General features: G+C 44.1%; 1 protein-coding gene across 1 annotated transcript; it reads right to left on the bottom strand.

Annotated features, from left to right (window-relative positions):
* Positions 1-10,389: 10,389 nt before the first annotated feature.
* On the bottom strand, positions 10,390-17,392 carry LOC111147943 (chromosome unknown C2orf78 homolog). The gene is made up of 3 exons (XM_022504201.1): positions 17,293-17,392; positions 13,203-13,973; positions 10,390-12,290 (listed from the first exon to the last, which is right to left on the bottom strand). Exons 1-3 carry the CDS (start codon positions 17,390-17,392, stop codon positions 10,390-10,392), a joined length of 2,772 nt encoding a protein of 923 aa, XP_022359909.1.
* Between the last annotated feature and the right edge of the window lie 1,747 nt (positions 17,393-19,139).

Raw genomic sequence — 19,139 nt, 5'->3', positions numbered from 1 at the left:
ATCTGTAAATATTGAACAGCTCTTGGGCTCTGGGACAAGTGGTCAGCACTCTTGGGTTTACAGGCATTGGAAACAACAAGCAAGAAAACCCTGGCCAATGTGAATATCTGACATTCTTTATTTCTTTATTAACTGGGAAAGTTGAAAACTGGACCCTTTTATATGTGAAACCAGGAAATTAACACTACAAGAATTCTTTTGGCTCTTGGCTTAACTGAAGAGAATATTCTACTTACTCCTGCTCCCAAAATTGGAGGCTAAGCATCAAGGTATTCTGTCAGCAGAGAAGATTTAGCAGCTCACCTGGTGGGTCAAACCTGAGCTAGGAATTGAGGAGCTCTTTTCTTTCCGGTGCCCATACCTAGTCAGTACATTTTCCCTAAATATAACAGTCTCCATATGACCTCTTCAAAGTTCAGCATCACTTACTCCTACACTCTTGTATGCTTATTTCTTCCTGCTCCTTCCTGGGCAGCAGCAAAAGAATCCTAAAAGGCAAAATTCTTACTTCAATATATACATCAGGGTAGGAAGAAAATGCTCAGATGGGCTTTGTGGGGAAGTTAAAAACAAGGAAATCTCCAGGCACATATCACTTGCTTCCTTGTCACTCCTGTGGTGAGCGACATACCTGGAAGGGCAAGGCAATGACATGAGTTATGGAATGACAACCCTTCTTACCTACTTCAATGCGATCTTACAACAGCAGCTAATATTCTTTTTAAAACAAATACCAGGTTCTATTGTTCCTGGGTTAAAACCCCTCCAATTACTTCCCATGGCAGTTGGAATTAAAAATCCAAACTCCTCACTGGGGCTTATAGAGTGACTCGGTCCCTGCTGCCTCTCTGACTTCATCTCCTACTCTCCCGTTTGCTTACTAGTCTTCTCCACACTGTCTGAACATCTGCTGTTCCATTCTAGACCTTTGCCCAGATGTTTCTTCTTCCTGGGATGCTCTTACCCTGGTCTTCACTTGGCTGGCTCCCTGTTGTCATTCACGTATCAGTTTACATGTCACCTGCTCTGACCACACACTCTAAGTAGCCATCCAGCCACCCTCTATCACTCAGCGTTGTTTGAATTCTTTTCGTAGTCCTTACCATTGTCTGCTTTGGTCTTTAATGATCTGGATTGTTTATTGTCTTTCATTCCCCCTTAAAATATAATCTCTTGGAAGAAAGGAACTTCTTTTTTTTTTTTTTTTTTTTGCCTTGCTCACAAGTGTATCCCCAGTACCTAGAAGAACTTGGGACCCCAGAAGATACTCAATATTGTTGAACGTTCAAATGTTGTTAAAATAAATGTTGTCTCACTGTCCCCCAAATTAATTACAAGGATGGCTAGCCAATTAGAGTGATAACTGAAATGAACAATGAAAAACAGTGTCTACTATGCTCTTGGGACCAAGTCTTCTCTACAAGGCAGTTAGAGTTAGGAGCAGGAAACCTCCAAGGCTAGACACCTTCATTAATTGAGCAAATATTTGTTGAGTATGTATCATGTTCAGGACTCTATGTCAGGCAATGGGCCTACAATAATAGCAAAGAAAAACTCAGTTTCTGTTGTTTTAAGGCCCTCGTGGATGAGAGCTCGGAACCATCAGAAGGGAAAAAAGTTCTTCAAAAGATAATTAACTGGGGCGCCTGAGTGGCTCAGTGGGTTAATGCCTCTGCCTTCGGCTCAGGTCATGATCCCAGGGTCCTGGGATTGAGCCCCACATTGGGCTCTCTGCGCAACAAGAAGCCTGCTTCCCCCTCTCTCTGCTTGCCTCTATGCCTACTTGTGATCTCTGGCAAATGGATAAATAAAATCTTAAAAAAAAAAAGATAATTAACTTTCTCAAGTTGATGCTAGGTGAGTTCCATGCCCCGAAACACAGAAACAGCCTATTTTGAACACTCCTAGGGAATGAAAGTGCTCTGAAAGCAAGAATGGAATGTGTACTAAAGACAAATTGTTCACATTTTTAAAATTTTTGCTGTGAACCCATTGGGACTATAAAATGACAAATAGAATTTTGAAAATAAATACTTTTTAAAAGACGTGGAAGGAGCTGTTCAAAAAAAGGGGGTGAAATGCAGCAAGTGTACTGAGATCTTTAATGCTGACATATTGCAACATATGCAACATTACACATGCATGCAAATTATGTTCCTTTTCAGTTGAACTTGGAATTACCTGATGAAGATGTTGCTCCTTGAGAAGACAACCACAGTAAAATTGGTAACATCAAGATGACTCTGAGGTTTAGAGCTCCACCTACTGTTTGTTTGAAGACTGGTAACTCCAATGCTAAGAAAAATTTCTAGTTGGGAAAATTAGTTCTTCCGCATGCTTGGAAAGGTTTTTAATGTGTGTGTATTGTTGCATTTAATGGTTAAATGTATATACATAAGAGGTCAATTTAATTTTAGACATATTTTATTGCTTTGTTACTTGCTAGTTAGTTGTGAGTTTTATAATTTGGTTCCTAATAACTCAAAGCCTTTTGTTCTAGGTAAGATTGACATTCTGAGGATTGTAAATTTCAATAAGGGTTAAATGAGATAAGAAATTTTAGGGCTATTTGAGTTGGACATGTTAGATTAAGGGATTTTATGATTTTATATTCGGTTTCCATATTTCTTTGCCAAAATACTGCCATATAGCTGGGCACTATACCTTTGAATGGGAGATTTTTTTAAAAAATTGCAGACCACTATAATTACGCTCTTTGAAAAATATTCATTCATTCAGTCAATCAGCTAATATTTATTGTTTAATCACCATGTGCCAAACATTGCTCAAGGCCTTGGGTGTGTGTCAGTGAACAAAGCAGACAAAACCCCAAAAACTGTGCCCTCAAAGATCTCACATGTTAGTGATGGGTGAGGGAGTGATGGATTATAAACAATCACCATGTTAAACAAGTAACTTACAAAGCATATTAGAAGAGTCCAAGCACTATGGGAGAAAAGGGAACAGATTGAAGGAAAGGAGAAATATAGAGAGGCAGTTGTAATTTCCAATAGTGTAGTCAGGGAAACCCTTATTGAAAAAATTTGCGTGAAGACTTCGTGGTAAGAAGAGCATTCCAGGCAAGAAAAACAAGTGCAAAGGCTCTGAGCCAGGAGCTTGCTTGTGGTCTTAAGGAACAATGAGGACTCAGAGTGACTGGAATATAGATGAGCAAAAGGGACTATAGCAGTAGGTCATACAAGGTGGGGGTCAGCAAACTACAGTGTGAACTGTCTTTGTAAATAAAGTTTTATTGAGACACAGACATGCCCATTTGTTTATGTATTTTCTGTGGCTGCTTTCACGATACAACTGCAGAGCTGAGTAGTTGAGACAGGGACTATCTGGCTCACAAAGACAAACATACTTATTGTCTGGCTCTTTATAGAAAATGTTCCTGACCTTTGACATAGTTTGGACCATATTAGCCGTGGTAGGGACATTGGGTTTGACTCTGAGAAAAACAAGGAGCCATGAGAGTGTTTTAACAGAAGGAAGATAGGATCTGACTTGTGTTTTGAAAGGATCATTATAGCGATCATAAGGACAGATTTTAGAGAGGCAAGGGTGGGACCTGAGAAGCCAGTTTGGAAGGTACACCAGGGTGCCCCCAGGGTACCACCACAAATTCATCAGGGTGTAGCAGGATATTTTAAATTTTTGAAGGGTCCACAGCAATATTGACATCTGTTAGATACCATGTGAGCTTCCAGGTGGTTCACGGTTTCAACCTTGGGTCATGCTACTTTCCTTTCAGTGCTGCCGTATCTTTGTGAAGCTGGGTTCTGGGCAGCACCTGGACTAAAAAGCCAGTCCTCTTTGAAAATCAATATGGGGCAGGAAATGAGACTCACTCCAAGGTTTGAGATGTTGTGCAGTGCTCAACTCACACACTCTCCATTAGCAAGTAATCGTGGTTATTTAAGAGTGAAATAAAAATATTTTTTCTTTTATTTATAGGTATTATTTTTCAAAGTCTACTTGTTTTTGGAGCATTGCATTATTGCACAATGTATTGCGTGATTGGAGCATTTTTCCTCTAGCTACCCTAATGACTCACCACAATCTGTGACTTAAAAAAAAGCAGAAATTTATTGTTTCATAGTTCTGGAGGCCAGAGTCTGAAATCAGTGTCACTGGGACAAAATTAAGGCATAATAAGGGCTATACTCCCTCCTAGGGGCTCTGGGGGAAGACTTCCTTCCTTTCCTCTTGCAGCTCTGGGGGCTGCTGGCTGCCACACTCCAATCTTTGCTTCCATTGACACCTTGCTTTCTCCTCTGCTGTCCGTGTCAAATCTCCTCCTGCCTCAATCTTATAAGGACACATGTGAAGGGCACCTGGCTGGCTGTCGGTGGAGCATGGGACGCTTGATCTGCGGGTTGTGAGTTTGAGCCCCACACTGGGCAGAGAGAGTACTTAATAAATATAAAAGGACATATGTGATTGCATTTAGGACTTACCTTGCTAAGCTGGGATAACTTCTCCATATCAAGGTCCTTAATTAATCACATACCTAATGATCTTTTTTTTTTTTCTAAATAAAGTCATAATATATACAGGTTACAGAGATTAAGGCCTGACCTGTTTGGATGGTCATTATCCAGCCTACTACAGGCATAAATACTTAGTATATTTTTGGCACCTAATTACTTGATAAATGGGACCATGAGGTTGTTTCTTTGAGAAAGAAAGAAAGGTGAGACACCAGGGGTTCGATGAATAGAGAAACTCAGGGAGCCTCTGAGTTAGGAGACTCTGACAATAACCCAGGCAGGAAATGAAGGAGCTTGGACTTGAGTAGAAAGGGAGAAAAGTGGTCAAAAGTAGACACGTTCCAGATACCATTTGAAGGTAAGATGAGTTTGCCGATGTTGTGGAGGTATGGTTGGTTGGGAAAGAGAAGACTCAAACAACTGCAAATCCTCCTTACATTTTTTCTGGAAAAAGTATCACTGTGATCTGAGATGAAGAACATGCTGTATGGACCAGATATTTTGCCAGGGAGGAGGGCAGATTGGTGGGTTCCGTGTTGTCTGTGTTTAGAGAAGTAGATACAAAGAGAAGAAAAAAAGGGAAGAAAAGATGCACGTTCTTGCCTCCAGACCTTCTACCTGCCCACAGGCTCATTCTGCCTCTCATCGTGGTCAAATGCCCTCCACCCATCAGCTTCTTAGAGGCTATTATGTTTTTGACATCTTACTCTAAACATGGGCAGAGCAATACAGACATGAGGTTCCATGTTAGAGGAGACTCAGAAAGCCTCATCTGAGCCAGTGCCCTAAAGAGGATAGGCCACATGGGGCTCTGCTTTCAGGAACTGAAAATTACAGAACCCCCAAATTTAAAAAATAATTATGTCAAATGGTGGAGTGGAATTTCATTTTTTTAATTTAAAAAAATTTTTATAAGATTTTATTTATTTGTCAGAGAGAAACCACAAGAAGGGGGAGCGGCAGAGGGAGAGGGAGAAGCAGGCTCCCCACTGAGCCTGGAGTCCCAGTAGATCCCAGGACCCGGGGATCATGACCTGAGCAGAAGGCAGACGCTTCACCAACTGAGCCACCCAGGCATCCCTGAAGTGGAATTTCAGATGGATGGAGGTAGCAGCATCGTTTTTTAATCTCCCCAAACCCTCTCACGGAAATAGATCAACCAAAACCAAATGCCCATGGGTAGCATTTGCCATAAAATTAGAAACCCCTAATATAAGGGGGTGGGTATAATGTAAGCCATAACAGTTGTTTTTTCCTTTTTTTGTAATGCAAATGCCTGACCTAAGCTTTGATTACTGAGTTACCCATTTCTGCATCCCCTTCAAAGACAGTTATTTCCAATAAACACAGTACTAGCCATATGGGGGAGAAATACCCAGGCCACCTTCCCCCAACTGAGACTCCTCTGATTTAGAAATCTTGGTCAGTTTCAATAACTGACTTTTTTGGACCACTTGTGTTTTCTTTTCCCATTACTTCCCACTCCTATGTTTTAAATTCGCCACCAAGGAGTAAGTGCTTGAAACTCTTGCCCCCCCACCCCTCTTAACCCCAACCAGAGCAGAACCCCTTCTTCCAGTGCTCTATCTCTACCTGCAACCTCCCTGTGGGGCTCCAGGTATGCTGAGTAATTCCCAGGTCTTGTAAATAATAAACCTCTACTTTTTCAAGCTTTCCTAATGGAGATCGCTAAAGGACTTGAAATCATAGTAAGACTCAGAGGGCTGCTCCAACCACATTGGTTATAGATGGGCTGAGTCAGGCATGAAACAGTAGGGCAGAGCACCGCTGCCCACAGGCACAGATCTGCCTGGCCAGGGTGTCTGCGCAGGAGGCAGGAGTAGACGGATGGCCTGGACGGCAGGAGGACTTCAAACTGCTAGCTGGTATTCACTCAGCAGATGGGCCAATGTGAGAACAGCAACTGAGACCCGGAGAGGTCTTGTCCACTCACCTAGTGGTTATGTACGAGGGGACCCGGAGGGTATCTAAAGGTCTGGGGGCTCTCGCCCCCTCTGTCTGGACACTGAGCAGCCAGAGCGCTGATCCAGGATGTGGCCCGGAGAACAACAGACACAAAGGGAAATGTCTTGATGGAAGTCTGGAGAAGGCAACAGAGCCAGGAAACCTCAGAAATCAAGCTGCCATGTTTTTGAATGCTACATTTCACAAACAACGACGACAATCCGAAAAGCAAATCCAGTGCAGTTAGAAAACCGGTCCTCAACCACCACTCCTTTCCCAAGTGCATGAACACTGATTTCACTTAAAACATGGAGAACAAACAAAGGATTGAGATCTAGTTTTATACAAAGGTAGTGTGGGGTCTGTCTCCCAGATCGCTTGGCGGGCCCCCAGGTGTGGGGCAAGGATCCGAAGGAAGCTCGGTGCTGGGAGGAGAAGGAATTCACCCGCAGGCAGAACAAAGGAGAGAGAAGTTTATTGAATCCACCGCAAGGTGGCGGCAGCGGGACAGAAGGAGGAGGCTGTCCGCGAGGAGACAGCGGGTAGAGCTGTATTTAAAGAGGGAGGGTGAGGAGGGATGGGACGTAGGGAATTTTTTGCTATAACTGTGCCTGGTTGTAAGTAGCCCACTGGTTAGTTAGGGCCTATGGATATTTCGAGGTGGGTGCCCAATGGGTCCGAGTGTGTCCAGCCACATGGTTGCTCCAATCAGTTTGCCTAAAAAAGCAGCCTCTACATGCAGCATCAGAAAATGAGAATAAGGAGCAGAAGAGCTTCCCCTCAGACGTGGAAAGTAAGTCATAAAAGACAGGCCCACAAAACAGATCAAAGTCGGAACATGCAATTTCAAAACAAGCTAGAAGACATTAGAAGACACAATGCAAAAGATGAAAGAATACGGGGCGAGTGAGGGAAGGGCAAGTTAACATCCAACAGCTCCAGAGTTTCTTTTTGGGGTGATGAAAAAGCTCTGCAAGTGGCAAATGGCATTTTGGATTTTGTTCTATTTCCGTGAGAAGGTTGGGGAGATTCAAATACTAGGCTGCTGCCTCCGTCTTTCTTTCCTGCTCAATTTTTGGACATAATTATTATTTTTTTAAAGATTTTTTATTTATTTATTTGACAGAGAGAGATCACAAGTAGACAAAGAGGCAGGCGGAGAGGGAGAGAGGGAAGCAGGCTCCCTGCTGAGCAAAGAGCCTGATGCGGGACTTGATCCCAGGACCCTGAGATCATGACCCGAGCTGAAGGCAGCGGCTTAACCCACTGAGCCACCCAGGCACCCTGGACATAATTATTTTAAACGTGGATGGTGTGGATGGTCGCGCCACATCAGGCATGTCGTTACTGCAGCTGAATTCTATGCTTAAAAATGGTTAAATGGTCAATTTTGTGTATGTGTATTTTACCGTAACAAAACAAAACAAAAAAAATGAAAGAACATAAATCAGAATTTGGTGAGGTGAAAGAGCTCAGGACAGAATTAAATAAATTTTAAAATTTCCGAAATGAAGGCTTCAATTGAAAATAACAAGAGTTATTGAACTAATGGATAATGCCTTAAGTGAAATAAACAAGAAAAGTAGGAAATTTTTAAAAATAAAAAAGAAGATAAAAAGAATTCTAGAGAAATGGCAAATATAAAAGATTGGCAAAAAAGCCAGGACAACTCCGAAAAGAGTAATACAAACACATGTAAGAATTTAGCATGCTATAAAAGTGACATTGCAAATCAGTGAGACAAATTAGTCAAAACACTGTAATATATATACATGTTGAGACAAATAATTTTTCTGGAAGGATTCACAGTGTGGCAAAAGTAGATGTCTCTAAGGGAGCAGGGAAACAGGCAGCTAGATATTTCTGTTGAATACCTTCTGTACCTTGTCCTATCATGTGAATTGATTACCTCTGAAGTCTGACTGCCTGAGATCAAACCCCAGCTCCCCTGATTGCTAGCGCTTAACCTTCAGCAAATTCTTGACACTCTCCAAGCCTATCTCATTATTTGTGAAATGGAGTGAATAAACTCTCAATAAACGTAAAATACAAGTAGAAACAACCCAAATGTCCACAAACTGATGAATGATTAAATGAATGTGATAGAACCAGGCAATTAAATTATCACAGTCCTAAAAGGCAATGATGTGGACACTCTACAACATGGATGAACTTTGAAGACAGGCTAAGTGAGAGAGGTCAGACACAAAGGTCACGTATTGTATTATTTCATACATATGAAATGCCCAGAAAAGGCAAATCCAGACAGACAAACAGAAAGCAGATTCCCTAGTTGTCAGGGGCTGAAGGGAGGAGGGAATGAGAAGTGACTGCTAATGGTTAAGGGGGTTTCTTTTTGGGGTGATGAGAAAGTTAGGGGTTAGATAATGATGGTTGCACAAGCTTGCGAAAGTACTAAATGACACTAAATTCACAGTCTCAAAAGGTGACTTTTATGGTATGCTAATTATATCTCAATACAAAATAATTTTAAAATGCAAAGTACCAGTTTTCCCACGGTGACTTTCGGCAGTCCTCGCCCTCCCCCGCTCCATTCCCTTTAAGGCTTCTCCCCTCCCCTCCCCTCCCCTCCCCACCCTCCTCCCCCCTCTCCCCCCCCCCCCCCTCCCCCCCCCCCCCCCCTCCCCCTCCCCCCCCCCCCCCTCCCCTCCCCCCTCCTCCCCTCCCCTCCCCTCTTCTCCCCTCCCCTCCCCTCTTCTCCCCTCCTGATGCCCCACCATAGGGCACAGCTAGACCCTTGGCGCATGCGTGCTGCTCTGGTAGGCACGCTACCCAGAGCGCTCCGACACCCGCTGTTCCTACCTTGAGGGGAGGGACCCCTCCAGCGGATTTTTCTCGTGAGCTTCGGTTGGACATGTTTAGAGAAGACAGCACGCGCCAGGGTCGATGGAGGACGACCTAGCAGGCCCCTCAAGTTAACATTTAGGTCCCTCCAGAAGTTTGATCTCGATGACCAGTAACCTCTGGACGCTGTGCCCTGAAAGCCGGGTTGGCTGCCTACGGGCGCTCGAAAATACTGAAGGCTTTGGAGCCCTGTAGGCCTCAAATGGAAGCCTTGTTCTCCGCCTGCAGCGTGATCTCAGCCCATTGCTGAATCTCGCTAGTCAAGTGGCCCAGCGGGACTAGCCTTGCATGTTGTCGTGCACGTTCACTGCAGCGGTGCATTCGCAGGCCTGGTGCACAGGTGTTTAGGAGACGGTGATTTTTATCCCAGGCTGGGTTCTGGAGGGCCCTCCTGCTGCTGCAGGTCACTTGGCTAGGCTCCTGTTACCAGCCGCCCCCAGGATAGATGTGAGCCCTTGCCATCCATCTGGTAGATCCCCCTATGATTTGTACTCCCCTTACCCAACCATAACCCTAAATGGATAAGGCAACCCAAACCTTCTAGAGGGGTGTCCCGAGTCTCTTGTTTTCAAAAATCCCTATCTGGTGGACATGGGATGTAGGGCCAATCTCCATGAAAAGCTTTTCCTAGTCAAGCAAGACTCATCTGTCATCTTCAAGTCTACTCAAAATGTCTCCTTTTAAGCCTCACCTCAGACCCTGATTCTGCCATTTCCCCCACTCCTGCTTTTTATGAACCCATAAAATCTCTCTCCCCATTTGGCCTTCGTAGGCCTAGATCAAGTTCCTTCTTCTTCTTTTCTTCTTGCCTTTTTCTCTTTTCTCCCATCCAACTTCCCATTCTTTCTCATCAGCCTTTGATCCCCACCCACACCAAAGAAAGACCACAGTTAACAGCATCTCAGAACTCAAGAGGCTTCTTTATTTCTAATCTACTAATTCTATTTATGATGTTTTATTAAGTCTTAAAATATATGCAAATAAATAGAGAAACTTATACCTATCTATCTATATATGCATGAACAGCGGGTACCCAGAGTGGTACAAACAATCTTAGCATCTCTTATATTGCATAGCCATAGTATCGAGCAATATCCATATCCTTTTCCCTCTCGATGAAATATTGCACTTTCCCCAAAGAGGTGTATTTGGCAGCATTCTCACGCTCTTGCTGAGCCTGCCTCTTCATGGCCTCCCTCTCTGGCCTCTGCTCTTTTGTGATGGGCTTTGACATGACTGGCTCAGGAACATTGGGTTTCCTCCACGGAATTGGTTGAAAGCAGAAGTCTTGGAGTAGAAATTGGCTTTGAGCTTTGGGTGGCGACTGGGGCTTGGTCACAGCGATGGGGACAGGCTCCCGCTGGAGAGAAGTGCAAGATGATGTTTTGTAGGGTGCAGGCCTCGAGGCAGCAGACTGCGGGACACTAGGCCGGGTCGGGTTGGTCAAGCCTGGGCGGGTGGGATTGGTCGAAATTGGCCGAGCTGGTCTGGCAGGACCTGTCAAGGAGGCAGGAGTCGGCCGGGATGAATTGACTGCAACAGGCCGAGCTGAGCTAGTAGAACCAGGCCGGGCAGGGTAAGCCATGGCGGACCGATGTGAAGCCAGAGACTGTGGCCTCCGAGGAACAGGTCGAGCTTGAGGCTTCTCGTAGGTTGGAAAAGGCAAAGGCACCAACTTGACCTTCCCAGGAGGTGGGAGCTCATACTGGGATGGAGATGGACACTCTTTGTCAGCACCTCTGTCTGGTTTCTGGACTTTGACTTGTTTTTTCTCAGGACCTTTGCCCTCACGTGGTGTATCAAGCCATGGTTTGATAGCTGGGGGTCGCTGGGCATTTCTCGAGTTGCCAGAGCTTACCAGGGCCCGGGAGGAAGACAGCCCAGTTTTCTTATCACTCTTCTTCCCCAGGGCATGAAAAACCTGCACAGACTCCAACATGTGCATGCCTAGGCAACTTCGAGGCTTCTTAAAGCTCTCTTGGCTAAGCTCGGGTTGATTTTTCTTCCGCTTCCCCTTGGGAATGGTTGGCTTCTCTTCTGCCTTGACTTTGTTTCCAGACTGCTTACTCTCTTCTGCTTTCTTGGGATTGTTTTCTCTGGTCCTTTTGGTCTTTTCCTGCCCATGGCTCTTCGTTTTGCTGGTCCTGCTGGATGCCGCTTTCTGAGACTTGCTGTTGGAATGCTTGGCCCTGTTCACAGGAGCCCTGTCACCGTCTGCAACACTGCAAATAATCACGTCTTCCCCTAACAGGCACTCTGGGTTCTTCGCCTGGATTTTGGTCTTGGGAGCACCGTTGATCGGCTCAGTGGCTTTGTGTTTGTTCTTCCTGACATGATCAGAGGGAGCCTTTACGACACTTGACTTCTCTTGCCCCTGTTTCAACTTGCTGACTCTGGTATCTTTGGCTTTCATCACCTTGGGACTTTTGGCTTCATCAAGGTCTTTCAAGGAATTAAAGAGCTGGGGAAGATGAATGTCCTCCACCAGTGTAGCGATGTCTGCAAAACCACTACTAGATTCAATCCCATTTTCAAGGGTCACTTGGTCTTCAAGACCCAGGGTATTTTTTCCCAGATCGGTGTTTTCAGAAATAGGCTTCTCCTCCTGGCCCAGGGGATCGATGCAGGCCAGGAGCTGGTGAATATCAGGAATTTCTAAAGGAAGTAGGGGAGGCTCTTGGTTTTCTATTGGGATCTGGTAGACATCCAGAGGCTTTGAAAGCTTGGTTTTAATACCATCCAAATTCTTATTCTCTGTTTGTTCCTGGCTTGGAGCTGGAGGCAATGCCAGGACATTATTAGAACTCTGGACTGGAGCTATCATTGAGATGTCTCCAAGCTCAGGTGGTGGGTTACTTTCAAGGATCTGGATATTTCTGCTACTGCAGGACTTGGGGAATTCTGGAGTTTGTGGCAGACAATATGTCTGACTCGGAGGTTGCAATCCCAGGGAAGTCTCCATCACTACAAAGGAATCAAGGAAAAAGTCATTCCCTGGTAAGTGAGATGCTCCCCCTAGACACTAACACAGGAATCATGTACCTTCCAGCAATGGGCAGGGCGGTTCTACCAGCCTTTCTTAAGGATCAAGGACAGCAGGGTGTGCTAGGAGATACAGGAGGTGACTTCTAGTTCTTACAGGTGATCATTTGGTGTCATTAGTTCTTGGTTTTCTTTGTATTTTATAGGGTTGTTATAAGTCAAATAAGAAGTAAAGTGGTTTTTATATTATGAATTTTCAACAAAGCCTAGCCTTCTCATATAGAGTCACTTCAAGTCTCTCCCCTTTCCTTAGAGAATAAGAATGCTTCACACAGTGAACTGGGAGAGGGAATGGAGCTCTTCCTGATAAAATACACAAGCGAGGGTAAATTCTTAGCCTGCTTGCTCTGGACAGGATCTCGGAAGGTGAGGTCTCAAATCCTGGTGTGAATTAAGGAAGTGAGGAAAAGTTGGCTAAGAAAAAAAAAAAAAGAAAGAAAGAAAGAAAGAAAAAAACTGGCTCCATCCCAACAAGAGTTCCGAGACACTTTCCAAAGACACTGAAGCAATAGCTCAGGGAAGGGAACTCATTACTGTGGGACAGTATGGGGAGGCTGATTGGCTAGGGCGGTGACATGTGTGGCAGCCCTCACTATGCTCTTGGGGTTCCTGCACCTGCGGCTTAGCTGGCCGTCACAGTGTGCCACCTTCCCACCTCCATGCAGGCTTCTGAAACAGAGCCTGAAGGTGGAGAGCACCGAGTGAGGGTCGTGGTTATTACTCTCTCAGGACTTAAGTTCTGCCAAACTGTGGACCCGTTAGCTCTCAGCTGCAGGTTTCACCCTTTTTTGGAACACTGACCTTCTTTCTCTCCCTCTCGCTGCCTCTACTCACCTTGAAAACTTGTTTCTGTGATGGGCTGAGCAGACCCAGAGTAGTAAATTCCAGAGGTGGAAGCTGGTGGGAGGACGTTTGCGGGCTGAACCTCCTTGAGGACCATTACCATTTCTGGCTGAGGGACAGAGGCCCTACTCCCCGCATAGGACACTGAGCCATAGGACTGCAAGCAGGGGCCAAATTCTCCAGACAGTAGAGGCCCCAGTGTGCCTTGATTATAGTAATATACCTGCCTTCCTTCCTGGTAGGGAAGTGCTAGGCCATGTTCTTGATTTGGCATCTGAGATGGTGTTCCCTGAGCAAGGCTGGCAGAAAGCGATGGGTACAGAGAGACCATGCTACTGGCCTCTGAAGTTTTATCATACGGGGCTGCCAGAGACATAGAAGACACAGCTGCGTCCTGGTCAATGACAGTGACGGTGAAGTCTCCGAGTGAAGAGGACTTCTTTTTGGTACTTCCTGTGACATCCCACTCGAAAACCCCGGGATAGGAAGCAGCTGCCGTGGAAAGCTGGCTCTGGCCAGTAACCCCAGACAACATAGTTGTGCTGGAATGTTGGTAAAGGTAGGCACGCCCCATGAGTGGCTGGAAGGAGGCGCCAGAAACTGATGGCAGCAGCCACGCCGAACTGACCGAACTGACCGCCGGAGCGGAGACCCGGGAGAAGTTGCAGACGTTTCCTGTTAGGGAAGCGGCATTGGTTACCACAGGGAGGGAGAGCTGCAGAGAGTTTGGAGGTCCCAGTAAAGATGAATTTGGGAAATTTTCTGTAGGGAACAAGAGAGTGATGAAAAATCAGGGGGATGGATCAATTCTATGCTTGAGGAACAGCATTATCTTAAAACTTGTTGCTACCAGGAAGCCTCTGATACCAACCCTTGCTGAGATATCAAAAGGCAAACCGTGGAGGATGGTGGTTCTGTTCTCTTGTCTAGTCACCGCCCGGGCTCCCAGCCAGGGCCCCCGCGTGCAGCAGACCCAGGCAGGGTGCTTCGTGCATGGTTCTGCAGGCAAAAAGCAGCCTTCTCCCTGCCCTAGCTTTGCGGGGGGGCCTGCCCCCGCAGCCACTCACATCCCACTTCCCAGAATGAAGCGTTTCAGCACTCCCTACGGCTTGGAGAGCCTCTGGTCTCATGTTCTCATTCTCTGAGGGACAAAACTGAGGCTCAGAGAGGTCACTTCGACTTGTTTGAGGTCTCCCCCGACTTTAGGTCTCATTACCAGGTTACAGAGCCTAAGGATCCTGACTTCTTGCCAGGACTCTGCCTGAGCCCCATACCACCAGAAGCCAGGAGAAATGAACGCATATAGACCTTTTCTCCCCACATTAGAGAACAGTACAGCTATGACCATTGTAACTTCAGTGTCTCATTGGGCTTGTGCACTTCTCATGCTGTTACCCAGAGTTCACGTACAGCTCAGTCCAGCTGGTAAATATAAAGTCTGGTGGGCTCAGTCAGAAGGGTGTATGACTCTTGATCTCAGGGTTGTGAGTTCGAGTCCACGGTGGTTATAGAGACTACTTGAAAATAAAATCTTTTTTTAAAAGGAAAAAGGGTCATTTTGACCCTTTAAAACCTGGTTTCTGATTCTACCTCAAAATGACTACCTGAGAGTACGTTTCTCAGGAAGTGCTTTTTGAAAGAAAAAAGTTATTTAAACTCTCTCTGAGTTTCAAATTACTCATCTATAAAGTCGTTATAATAATAATAACAATAATAATGGAAATAATTCTTGCATGAACGTGAATGAAAGTGGTACATTACACTTTTTATATTTCTGTGAAGGAAGATATAATATGTTCTGGAAAGACAGACAAATCATGAAAAACATGTATTGCAGAACTAAGAAGAAATATATAGATATTACCAAAAACTGGGCTATCTAGTGAGCATAATAAGTTCACTAATAAACGAAGTTCTGTATCATGCATGCAATATAGTGGAAGTGAATATTGCTACCCTGTTTTGCCAGAACACAACCCACAACAGAAAGTGATTTTGAATGAGTTCCTAGCCAGTGCATACAGAGAAGATAGATCAGTAAAAATTGCCTCACAAGCAGCAAATGCCATGAATGTGAATGTAAATGTAGCCACAATTTTTACAAATATTTCAATAAAATCTGGTACAGAGCAGAGAGGGAAATAATAACTGTAAAGGAATTCCATTATTGTGTTCATTCACATTTTTTTCTGAATATTACCCAGCAAGTAACAGGTACTAGGTCTAGTAGAAATATATATTTCAACTGTACTCTACCTCTGAAACTAATAATATACTCTCTGTTAATTAACTGAATTTAAGTTAAAAAATTAAATAAAATCAGAAGAAAACAATAAAAAGAGAAATATATATTTCAATATAATCATATAACAAAAAAGAACCCTTAACCTGTACCCCTGGAGCTAATAATACATTATATGTCAATAAAAATTAAAAAAAAAAACACTTAAAAAGCATCATTAGGTTTTTATACTCATCCAAAAATATATTTTAATCATCTTCAACACCTAGGAAAATGTCACCCTCAAAGCCTAAACAAGCCATTGTCACTAACCTCAAATTTAAAAAATTTTAATGTAAGAAAACTAGAGAACTCCACAAAACTGTTTTAGATAAACGTGGAATTAGAGATGTGGGGCTTGACTTTCTTTTTCTTTTTCTTTTCTTGTTAGATTGCTCACTAAGATCTAAAAACAGATGTGTGCCCTCTGTGTTGGGAAGAAAATAACTGTAGAGATGAAAAGCAGCCTTATGATTCAATCTAGGAGATGCCAATTTTTCAACAAACTTAGTCTGACTTTTAACAGGCAAAACATCTACATAGCTTAAAAATCAAAATGAAATAAAACTGAAAATTCTGTTTCTTTCAGCCCCCTTAGATAGCCACTTTTATTAGTTGCTTGTTGATAGGAAGCATCCTTTCTAAATTATATTTCTAAAATGCTTTACATTTTAAACTGTTAAGTGCCATCTGTGTTCAGGGAGGAATGAACAAAACCCAGACTACTGAGTATGACTTTTCCGTAAGCTACTTTTCCTAGTGATGCCCTATTCTGGCCATCCTTTCTTGCCTGGTCTGTTAGTGGAAGTGCTTGCTAAAGTCAGTTTAGTTTGGCTCTGCTCAAAGCAGATTCCAGTTTCTGCTTTCTGCTTTAATTTAAAATCTTTGGTTCTCTCCAACATTCCATCCTAAACTACCTCTTTTTTTTTCTTAAGAGCTCCTCTGTGCTCTTCCCTTTCATTCTTTTTTTTTTTTAAGATTTATTTTTTTATTCTGGAGAGAGAGGGAGAGAGAGAAAGAAGCAGACTTCCCACTGAATATGCAGGGAGCCTGATGCAGGGCTCCATCTCGGGAGATCATGGCCTGAGCCCAAGGCAGATGCTCAACTGCTCAACGGCTCAACTGAATGAGCCACCCAGGTGTCCTGCTTCCCCTTCATTCTCCTATTTTCTCCTCCCCCTTGGTTCCTGTTGGTCTGGGCTGAGGGAAACCATCCTGAACTTCCTTACCTTCGAAGACATGACTCCCTAGAGCCCACTCTTCTCCCTCCTCTTTCCCTGTTTTCCCTTATTGCCCACGCTAGGTAGAAAACTTCAAATCATGTGACTCTAACTTTCTGAACAGCACTAAATTTAAAATACTACAGTTGAAGTATTAGTGGAGGGAACATTTCAGATGAAACTTCTTGGTAAACAGGTTTCTACATAACCTTCTTGGTAAACAGGTTTCTACATAACCTAGGTTTCCTCTCTGTCTGTTGAAACACTCTCAAGAAGTCTCTGATTTCATTTTCTCCATGGGTGCCCTTTAAGACTCACAATTAGAAAAGAAAGGGACCAGAGAGAACAACCAATCTAATATCCTAACATAACAGATGAGGAAAAAACAGATTTTGTGATTCAATGACTCGTCCAAAGTCACACAGCTAGTAAATGCCAAAGTCAAAACTGAAATGAGTTCTCCAGATTTTTAGTTCAGTACTTTCTTTCCCCCATTATTCCATGTTATTTTGAACCTACAACTAAATTTAGAGACAAAAAAAAAATCCAATGAAAAACTTTTAAAAGTTTCTTTCCTTACCAGACATGGTCAGAGAAGAAGAAGAAACATCCACTGCCGAAACAAGGGATGAGGAGCCGATCCTGGAGGATGTCGGAGCGGCTGAAGCCAAAGAGCGCATGTGTCCAGTACGAAGGTAACTGGTCACTGGTCACTGGTCACTGGTCACTTGCGATGATCCAAATTTATTTACAGACAACTCCATGGAAACCCCAAGATTCTACCAGGTGGTGGTAGGTTTGGTGGGAGAATGATGTCACAAAGTAGGCAGTTTAAAGGTATGAGGGAGCCAATGGGGAGGTCAGATTCCCAATAGCAAGATGGGATTGGGTAGAAGGGGTGGTAGGAAAGCTAAGACAACACCTAAGTGGTACCTAACCCTGTAAGACAGATGTGACAGCCCCACTTTCCCCAGGCTCTTATGTTCAGGAAATCATCTCAACGTTTCTTAGAGATGTTCATTAATATAATCAGCAAATAGTTATTTATATTCTATATATCATATTTTTTTAAAGATTTTTTATTTATTTATTTGACAGAGAGAGATCACAAGTAGACAGAGAGGCAGGCAGAGAGAGAGAGAGAGAGGGAAGCAGGCTCCCTGCTGAGCAGAGAGCCCGATGCGGGACTCGATCCCAGGACCCTGAGATCATGACCCGAGCCGAAGGCAGCGGCTTAACCCACTGAGCCACCCAGGCGCCCTATATATCATATTTTATTCTGTGTATTCTACTTTTATAATTTTCCGGTTAATTAACATCCTTAGAAATAAAGGAAAGGCACATCTAGGTTGAACAATTACAGGTGTTCTCAAATAATATTAGTTGATCTGATTAGTGAACTTACTGCAGCTTTTAAGGTGCAAAGGAAGGGATTAAAAAAGCTCTTTTGGTAACTTGATTAAAGAATAGGCTGAAGTTTGTTGAGTGCACCTTGTAGAGAATGATGTGGTGCAGGCTCTTCTCTTTCAGTTTCTTCTCCTTGGATTCTGGCTTTCTTGGACCGGGCTGGCCTGGGCCAGATTGGACTTAGATCTCTCTTCTCTCCTTCATCATAGGCATTGTTTCTGGGACAAGCCTTGACCTTGCATTATTACACTTGTGGATGTTACTTCTGGTCAACTTCCAGCCGCAAGGGTCTTCTTTTCGGTGCCTGACACTTCCCAAAATGAATTCTGCCCATTAGAAGCAAACAGCAGAGAGCTGGAGGACACAGCTGATTGCAGACCTTTCCTTTTCCAGCATTGGGTTGCAATTCTCTTTGCCCATAATTTGTTACCTCTGGCCCTTGGGGCCACACGGGTATGCTGCCATACTGTTCTTTTATAGGTAAGAGGCATTGGTGGCATTCGGGATACTTTTCCTTTTTCCTTCTCACTTAAGTGTATCCAGTGTGGCAGTTACTGTAGCCTCTGCCCCCCCTTGCAAACAGCCACTGTAGAATCTTGGGCCTCTAGGATTCTCTGCCTGCCATGTTTGGGTGCAAGATCAGGCAAAATGAAGAGGAGAATAGTTAGAGAAAGAAGAGGATATTCGTTGAGAATAGGGAACATGCAGAGTGAAAAAGTACAGGAAGAAAGAGATTCGTGTGGATTTTTGGCTTCCGTGAGAAATAAACTGACAGTGGGGTGCCTGGGTGGCTCAGTTGGTTAAGCATCTGCCTTCAGGTCAGGTCATGATGCTGGGGTCCTGGGATGGAGTCCTGTGTCCCTGTATCAGGTTCCTTGCTCAGCCGGGAGCCTGCTTCTCCCTCTGTCTGCCACTCCCCCTGCTTGTGCACTCCCTCTCTCTCTGACAAATAAATCCTAAAAAAAAAAAGAAGAAGTCAGTTGACACATTTTGGCCTCATTTTGTATTAACAAAACATAC

This window comes from Enhydra lutris, unplaced genomic scaffold (assembly GCF_002288905.1).
Source record: "Enhydra lutris kenyoni isolate GAN:26980312 unplaced genomic scaffold, ASM228890v2 scaffoldscaffold18, whole genome shotgun sequence".
Taxonomy (NCBI): Eukaryota; Metazoa; Chordata; class Mammalia; order Carnivora; family Mustelidae; genus Enhydra; species Enhydra lutris.
Note: the sequence above shows the minus strand (reverse complement) of the source record. Positions and strands in the feature narration are given on the sequence as shown.